This window comes from Monodon monoceros, unplaced genomic scaffold (genome assembly GCF_005190385.1).
Source record: "Monodon monoceros isolate NGI ecotype Baffin Bay Population unplaced genomic scaffold, NGI_Narwhal_1 Super_Scaffold_4, whole genome shotgun sequence".
Lineage (NCBI taxonomy): Eukaryota > Metazoa > Chordata > Mammalia > Artiodactyla > Monodontidae > Monodon > Monodon monoceros.
Window position 1 is genome coordinate 9454545 of NW_021703781.1, and position 9262 is coordinate 9463806.

The window sequence follows — 9262 nt, forward strand, 5'->3', positions numbered from 1 at the left end:
AAAACAATTTACGTCAAAAAATTAGAAACTTAGATTAAATGAATAAATTCCTAGAAACACAAATAACCAACTGATTCAGGAAGAAATACAAAATGTGAATAGCAAGCAAAGAGATCAAATCAGTAATCAAAAACTTTTCAACAAAGAAAAGTCCAGAACCAGATGACTTCACTGCTGAATTTTAACAAACATTTAAAGAAGAATTAACACTAATCCTTCCCAAACTCTTCCAAAAAGAGGAAGAAAAACCCTGAAAAAGTTTTTCAGACCCCTGAAAAACGCAGGGGTTAGGGGTGATGACCTCAGTGTGGTTGAAAATCCGAGTATAACTTCAGAGCTATCCCTCCTTATCTGCGGTTCTGCACCTGCAGATTCAACCATCCATGGATTGTGTAGTACTGTAATATCTAGTATTGAAAAAACTCTGCATATAAGAGGACCCATGCAGTTTAAACCTGTGTAGTTCAAGGGTAAACTGTACTTCTTAACTAATTCAATGAGGCCAGCATTAATTACCCTAATATCTAAGTTAGATAAAGGCATCACAATAAAATGAAATTACAGGCCAATATTCCTTATGAATATAAATGTAATATCCTCAACAAAATACTACAAAATTGAGTCCAAACAACATATTAAAAGGATCATGGGTAATTCCCTGGTGGTTCAGTGATTAGGACTCCACACTTCCACTGCTGGGGGGCAAGGGGTTCCATCCCTGGTTGGGAAACTAAGATCCCACAAGCTGCATGGTGCATTATGAATGAATGAATAAATGAATAAACAAACAAATAAATAAACAGATCATGAATCATGATGAAGTAGAATTTATACCAGGAATGCAAGAGCAGTTCAACATGAGAAAATCGATTTAACATACCAAATGAAGATGAAAAATCCCCACATGATGCTCAAGTGAAGCAGAAAAAGCACTTGACTACATCCAAAACCTTTTCAGGATAAAATCACTCAATAAACTAGGAATAGAAGTGAACTTCCCAACCTGATAAAAAGGCTTTTATGAAAAACCCATAGCTAGTATTTAATGGTAAAAGACTGAAAGCTTTCCCACTAAAATGCGGAACAAGACAAGAATACCCACCTTGGTCACTTCTATTCAACACTGTAAAAGAAGTCCCAGCCAAAGAAACCAGGCAATAAAAAGAAATAAAGCCATCCAAATTAGAAACAGTGAAGTAAAACTATCTCTGTCTTTAGATGACATGATCTTACACACAGAAAATCCTAAAATATCCATCAAAAAATTATTAGAGCTAATAAATTAAATAAAATTGTAGAACACAAGATTAACACACAAAATATCAGTTTAATGAACAATCCAAAAGTAAATTAAGAAAACAACTGTACTTACAATACCATCAAAAAGAATAAAATACTTTGGAACAGAGTTAACCAAGGAGGTCCAAGACTTGTATACACTGAAAACTACAAAACTTTGCTGAAAAAAATTAAAGACCTAAATAATGGAAGGACACTCCTTGTTCATGGGATAAAATACTTAATATAGTCAAGATAAGAAGACTCCCCAGTGTTCCACAAATTCGATGAAAAATCCAACAACCTTTTTTGCAGAAATGGACATGATCTTTATATTCACGTGGAATTGCAAGGAACCTCGAATAGCCAAAACAACCTTGACAAAGAAGAACAAATCAGAGGACTCACGTGTTCTGACTTCAAAACTTGCCACAAAGCTAGAGAATCAAAACAGTATGGAACTGGCATAAGGGTACACATATAGATCAAGTGAACAGAACTGAAAATCTGGGAAAAAACCTACACATCTCTGGTGAACTATTTGTCATCAAGAGTACCAAGACCACTCAACGTGAAAAAAACAGTCTCTTCAACAAACGGTGTTGGGACAACTGGATATCCACATACAAATATATGAAACTGGACCCCTTCCTCATGTTATATATGCAAAAATTAACTCAAAATAGATCAAAGACCTAAATGTAAGAGCTAAAACTGTAACACTCTTAGGAGAAAACACGGTAAATCTTCATGATCTTGGTTTGGCAATGAGTTCTTAGATATGACATCAAAAGCACATACAACAGAAGAAAAATAGATAAACCAAACTTCATCAAAATTAAAACCCTTGGGCTTTCCTGGTGGTGCAGTGGTTAAGAATCCTCCTGCCAATACAGGGGACACGGGTTTGAACCCTGGTCTGGGAAGATCCCACATGCCATGGAGCAACTAAGCCCATAAGCCACAACTACTGAGCCTGCGTTCTAGATCCGAGCCGCAACTACTGAGCCCGCGAGCCACAACTACTGAAGCCTGCGTGCCTAGAGCCTGTGCTCCACAACAAGAGAAGCCACTGCAATGAGAAGCCCACCCACCGCAACGAAGAGTAGCCCCCGCTCGCTGCAACTAGAGAAAGCCCGCTCGCAGCAACAAAGACCCAACGCAGCCAAATATAAAATAAATAAAATAAATTTATAATAAAAAGAATCAAGCACCACTAAACTAATTTATTTTAAAAAATTAAAACCCTTTTTGATTCAAAGTATATACTATCAAAAGAATGAAAAGACAACTCAAAGAATGGGAGGAAATATTTGAAAATCATATAACTGATAGAAGCCTAGTACCCGAAATACTCTTATAATAAACAACCCAATTTAAAAATGGACAAAGGACACGAATAAATATGTCTGCAAAGTAGTTATAGAAATGTCCAAGAAGCACAAAAAATGGTGCTCATTTGTCATTGGGGAAAAGCAAATCAAAACCACAATGAGATACGACTTCGCACACACTAGGATGGCTATAATAAAAAAATACAGACGTTAACAAGTGTTGCTGAGGATGAGGAAAAACTGGAACTCTCATATATTGCTGGTGAAAATGTAAAATCGTGCAGCCACTGTGAAAAAGTTTGGTGGTTCCTCATTACGTTAAAAATAATTAACATAGGACCCAGCATTTCCACTTCTAGGTATATACCCATAATTGAAAACAGGTTTTCTTTTTTTTTAATGAAATACAATTATTTAATGAGACTATTCAAGACTGGAAAAGATGCAGTGATACAGGCAGAAAACAGGTTTTCAAACAAAAATGTGCACAAATATTGACAGTGGCCCTATTCACAATAGCTGTAAGGTGGAAACAACAAAGATGTCCATCAATTGATACCTGCATAAACAAAATGTGGTACCTCCATACAGTGGAATATTGAGTCATGAAAAGATATGAAATCTTGGTAAAAGGGTACAAATTTTCAGCTATAAAATGCAAAACGTCTGAGGATCTAATGTATAACATGGTGACTACACGGATAACATTGTATTGATTGTATAATTGAAATCTGCGGAGAACTTAAATGTCTCACAAAAAAAGAGAAAAATATGTGAGGTGGTGGATGTGTTAATTTACTAGATGGGAGGAATCCTTTCATAACATATATGTATATCAAATTGTCATGATATGTACTTTAAATATCTTACAATTTTGTCAATTATACCTTAATAAAGCTGGGGGGTGGGGAAGGAATGAAGTCTGATACATGCTGCAATATGGATGAAATTCGAAAACATACTAAATGAAAGACACAAAAAACACATACTGTATAATTACATTTATGTAAAATATCTACAAGAGGCAAGTTCTTAGAGTCAGAAAGTAAATTAGTAGTTGCCAGGGACTGCAGTAAAAGGGGAATAGAGAATGACTTTAAAGGGTATTAGGTTTTATTTTGGGATGATGGAAATATACTGGAACTAGATAGTGATGATGGTTGCACGATACTGTGAATGTATTAAACGCCACTGAAATGTACACTTTAAAATGGTTAATTGTTTACGTGTACTTAAACAATATATATTATTGGTGACTTTCACTGACCAAATTCCAGCAAATGATGAGGCAGAATCCATTCTGCATGAAGCAGATTGAAATGTGATTAGGTGCAGAAACACCTGCCAGAAAATCTTCTCTTAACTGAACACTCTACATACTGAGCAAGACAAAGAATTTTAGAAATTTATTTTAAGGACATGCAGTCAATTTATTCTGTAGATGTTCTAGTTTTATGCAGGGGTGGGCCCCCCAAAAAAACCCAAGACCATCAGAAAGCTGTCTACATGAGCATCAGTAATATGGCCTCCTGAAAAATCTCATTAACTGGGTTTTGCTTGGTACCATCTTTTGCATCCATGGAAGAATAATTACAGGCATTTATTTCATGGTTGCCACCAAAAGGTTGTTCATCATTTACAGGGAAAGAAACAAAAGGTTTTTTTTTTCTTCTTTCAGCTTTCAATGTCAGACAATCTTTTGGCTCCAAAAGGAATCAGGCAGCTTTATTCACATGATCAATAAAAGCCATGTAACATAGTCTTTTTTTTGGCCATGACTACCAGAATGGTCAGAAATATTTGCAGCTCTAATGAGAACCTACTCTATAGCTCAGGGAACTCTACTCAACGCTCTGTGGTGACCTAAATGGGAAGGAAATCCAAAAAATAAGAGGGGATATAGGTATACATATAGCTGATTCACTTCGCTGTACTGTAGAAATGAACACAACATCATAAAGCAACTATACTCCAATAAAAATTAATTTTTAAATAAATAAATAAATATTTGCAGCTTGAATTTGGTAACCACATAATTTCTTATGATCTGTGTGTATGTGTCTCCTTGCCAATTCTGCTCTAGTCACCTGCTATTCCAATGCTACTGGCCTGTAGACCTCAATATCACCATCACCTGCAATCTCAGGCCCCATTCCATGTTTTGCAGACTTTCCAGGTGATTTTAATGCACATTAAAGTTTGAGAACCATTATGCTATGCTGTTTCCCTCAGTTTCATTTTATCTATTTCTACTTTTCCATTTCAAGGATAGGAGTCATTAACCTCATAAAATACATTGTTAAACAGTGTAGAAAGAGTTTAACAACTCACATAAGATTTCTTCATATTATGCTGGTCTTGGAAAAATGTTGAAATCTCTGAAGGTATAGCTGGGATAGAAAGAGAGGAATAAAGTCATTAGAGATATAGACTGCCTGCAACTCCTGGATTTGCCTATTTAAATGGCTACAAAAATAGCCTGGGTAAAATGCTTCTATGTGGGAGAATATCCTTTTCATCCTGGAGAAGGGGCAGGAAGGGACATATGAAAAAAAGTACTCACATGTCTATGTGTGACTGTGATATGGTCATGCAGAGTTTGGGTATGCAATTTTTCACTGGGTGAATGTAATTATTTTCTACTTTTTTTTAAACAATATATGTACCCCTTTATTTCAAAGAAATTAAAAAATTACAAGGAAATTGGTCAAATAACAATACCCTAAATGAAGGAACACTAAGCTTTCATTAATATATACAGCAAATGTTGTAATGTACACATATATTTTCTTATTTACTGCTTGAGGTAGAGAATTCACCCAAAGCTACGGAAAAAGGGAAGGAGGCACTTCAAGGCTACTTTTTAAGTGTTTTTCTAAAGTATGTGTATAGATAAACAACAAGGACCTACTGTATAGCACAGGGAACTATAAAATATAGTTATATATATAAAGCTATTCAGTATCTCGTAATAATCTATAATGGAAAAGAATCTGAAAAAGAATATATGTATGTGTAACTGAATCACTTTGCTGTACACCTGAAACACTGTAAATCAATGATACTTCAATTTTAAAAATCAACTAATTAAAAAAATTTTTTTAATATGGATAAAAGTAAAAAAAAATACAAAAACGTATATATAGATCCTCAAAAGACTGCCTTTTAAGAAACATTTTACCAATGATGATGCAGCAGCAACCGGCCTGGGTATCAGGAGACTCAACATCTACTCTTGGCTCTGCCACTAACACAAAGCGAGGGAAATTCATTTACACCTTCAGGACCAATTTTTCCCAACTTTTAACAAGACAAATAGAAAGTTCTTCTTATACTGTTTTGTATAAGAAAATCATCAGCGTATTTTTAGATGCCAGATTCACTGTGCTAAGAGCTCAGAATCTGGGATGAGTGAGTGAAAAATAGAGAGTGCGGGTTTAACTGGGATTGCTAAAACAGAATTCATTCCAATCTAGCCTGTAAAGCTCCTTTCCTCACACCATGTCCTCAAAAGCTCTCCAGTGAACTTGTATTTCCTGAGTAGCCTAACCCTCCTTCATTCCTCTCAGCCCAGTTCCCCTGCCTTCTGAAAACTGGTCCAGACTTTCCTCCATCAGGCAGCCTGTGACGACTTCTGAATGTGGCAACATCCAAATCTCACTCATTCTGAGCAGGCGGTGCAAACCTGGGATCTGCTCCCTTCTAGGAACTACTGCCTCTGCTAAGACACTTGCTCAAATGGTGGAGTGGTTCTCTCCCACGTCAGATTCTGTTCCTAGAGACTCCTCCTTACTTCACAAGAGGTACTTTATTCCAAGGTAGATGAGAAATGCACCTAAGGAACAAATTCATTTTCATTGGAACCTTCACCCAGGCCCGCAGTTCAGCTCTTAGTATCCATTATTCCATAGAATCTCAGGTCGGACCTTCAATAAACTCAAACCAAGGCTGCTCAGAACACAAAACTAGACTGTTACAGAACTAACTCAGAAACAATTATGTTGTCTGTCCCCAGGACTCCGAAGACATCTAGAAATCCCAGAAACAGAGCTGTTACATGGTAATACTCAACCGTTCAAATTATTTCTTCACACGTCAAATTATTTTTGCTAAGTTCTGGGGAGGATGCAGTGCTGGCTTTTATAACCAAGACAGTAAATGCGAAAGACCATGACATTCGGAGAAAATCTGAGTATGTCTTCTAGTTTGTTATCTGATAGTTTTGTGGCTTTGTCTATATAACTGTCCTGTCAGTCTCAGTGTTCTAATCTGCTACAGTGGGGAGAGTTATACTGACCTAAGTGACAGGTTGTGAGCCATAAAGTAACGAGTAAGAAGAAGAATTATTTCTATGAACCACGGTAGCTAACATTTACTGCCAGGCACTGTGCTATGGTATTTAATCCTCTGAACAACCCCACGAGGCACATGTTATTAATATCTTGAGTTTCACAGACGAGAAAATGAAGTCTCACGTAGGTAACTTTCCCAGATAATTCCTTTATACCTAGTTCTGCCCTGCACCCAAGCTCCCCTCAAACCCGCCCCCCACTCACGGGCAGGGCGCACCCATCACGCATGTGCACATGCCCCAGTCCCGTGGCCGCAGAGACCAGGCGGCCTGCGTCGCGGAATTTGCAGCCTCACCGAGGTCTGGCGTCCCCACGCCCGACGCCGACGACTTCTCCAGAAAGAAACTCCGCCAAGGCCGCCACCTCCTGCCCTCTCAGGTTCTTACGCCGCGGGTCCTGCTCCTCCCCACCTTCGGGCACCGCAGTCCCCCCGCCTACTCCCTTGAGCCGCGCAGGGCCGTCCCCTCCCTCCCCCCGGCCCTCGGCCAACCCTTCTGCCTCGCCCGCCACTCCCACTAGGGCCGCACCAGCTCCCTGAGCGGCGCGCAGACCCGGACGCTCGGTGACCGTCTGCCACAATCGCCCCGAGGCTTTCTGGAGGCAGCGCCTCCAGGCTATTAGACATGCGCAGAAGGAGACGCAAAAAAAGAGACCGGTTCCCGTGACCATGCGCGGTGAGCTCACGAACTTCCAGACTCCATTTCCCAGAAGCCTGCTCGCCCAGTACCTTGAAAGAATTTCGGTAACATTTTTGTTCCTTAGCAATTCAGAGATTGTGGGCTAGGGTTATCACTTCTACTGTATGCAGCCCTGAGTTCTATTAGTACCTCAGAAAAACAGTCTCACAGCCAGTGTGCCTTTTAAACACCAGGCTACCCAAGGAAGCAAAGTTGTAAATCAATGTGAATTATGAATATGAACAGGAACGTTACTTTAAATACTAAGAAATTAAATGAATTAAATAGTAGGAAATACTAGCAATAAGATGATACTGTTTAAAAGTAAACAGTATATGGTAGCATTTCTCTCAGCAGTGAAAAAGATAAGCAAGATGGCGCGTTGTATATCAAAAATAAATCCAGGCTTCGGGTAAAGAGAAGCCTCTAAAAAAGACTACTGCAATAGAAATAATGCCCTGACTTAAGGATCGGAAAGCGTCTCAAAATTAAATAGAAAAAGGCTTTTCTTTTCTAGGGAGGAATAAGAAGGATTAGCGGGAACTCGAGAGGAAATTGAGTGAGTGGAGGAGGTGAACAAACAGCGTGATGGGGTAGTCTGACTGGAAATTTGTCTGACTCTGTTAAGCCCTTTTTGGAATGAGCTGTTAAGGGATGGGAGGATATATTCTGTATTTCTGTGCTTGGTCACACTGGGGGACAGCCAAAGTTTGGGGCTTGTGAGGGCGAGAGAAGCCTGATTAAAATTTGGTCCAAGCTAAGTCAGTGTAGACCTACCCTACAAGAAATTCTAAACTATTTCTGTTAGCCTGAAAAGGAAGGATACTCAACACTAGACAGTAACTTAAAGCCGTATTAACAAATAAAGAATACCAGTAAAGATAACTACATAGGCAAATAGAAAAACAAGTACTGTTTCTTTGTTAGTAACTCCTCCTTTTTTTTTTTTTTTTTTAATGAGTGGGATTGTGTTCCCGTCTCACTGGTTGTTTGGCCTGAGGCTTCCAACACTGGAGATTGTAGGCTGTTGGGTAGAGCTGGGTCTTGGTGCTGAGATGAGGACCTCCGTGACACCTCACCCTGATGAATATTCCCTGGGATCTGAGGTTCTCTGTTGTTAGTCCAGTGGTTCGGACTTGGAGCTCCCAACGCAGGAGCTTCAGCCTGACCTGGCTTGTGAACCAAGATCCTGCAGGATGCATGGGGTGGCAAAAAAAGAATGGGCTCAACAACATGGACTTCTCCTTACCAAGGCTGACTTGGCTAATGCTACTGCTAAGTGTCTAATCTGTCATCAACAACAGACATCAACACTAACTCCTGATGTGGCACCATTATCTGGGAGGACCAGCAAGCTACATCCTGGCAGGTTGATTATATTTGACCTCTTCCATTATGGAGGGGGCAGAGATTCATTCTTACTGGAATAGATACACATTCTGGATATGGATTTGCCTTCCCTACGTGTAATGCTTCTGTCAGCACCACCCCTTGTGGTCTCAAAGAATGTCTTATCAACCTCATAGTATTCCTCATAGCATTGCATCTGGTCAAGAAACTCATTTCACAGCAAAGGCTCATGCCCATGGAATTAACTGGTCTTACAACATACTCTATTACC

At 39.1% G+C, this 9262-nt stretch overlaps 1 protein-coding gene across 1 annotated transcript in view; it reads right to left on the minus strand.

The window, feature by feature from the left end:
• LOC114908647 (zinc finger protein 33B-like) overlaps positions 1 to 7542 on the minus strand; it is a 36146-nt gene extending 28604 nt beyond the window's left edge. The window contains exons 1-2 of the mRNA XM_029244997.1: positions 7260 to 7542; positions 4944 to 5002 (exon numbers count right to left, since the gene is read on the minus strand). Of these exons, the coding sequence (XP_029100830.1) occupies positions 4944 to 4958 (15 nt within the window). The 5' untranslated portion in view covers positions 4959 to 5002; positions 7260 to 7542. The remainder of the gene's footprint in view (positions 1 to 4943; positions 5003 to 7259) is intronic.
• Positions 7543 to 9262: the final 1720 nt, after the last annotated feature.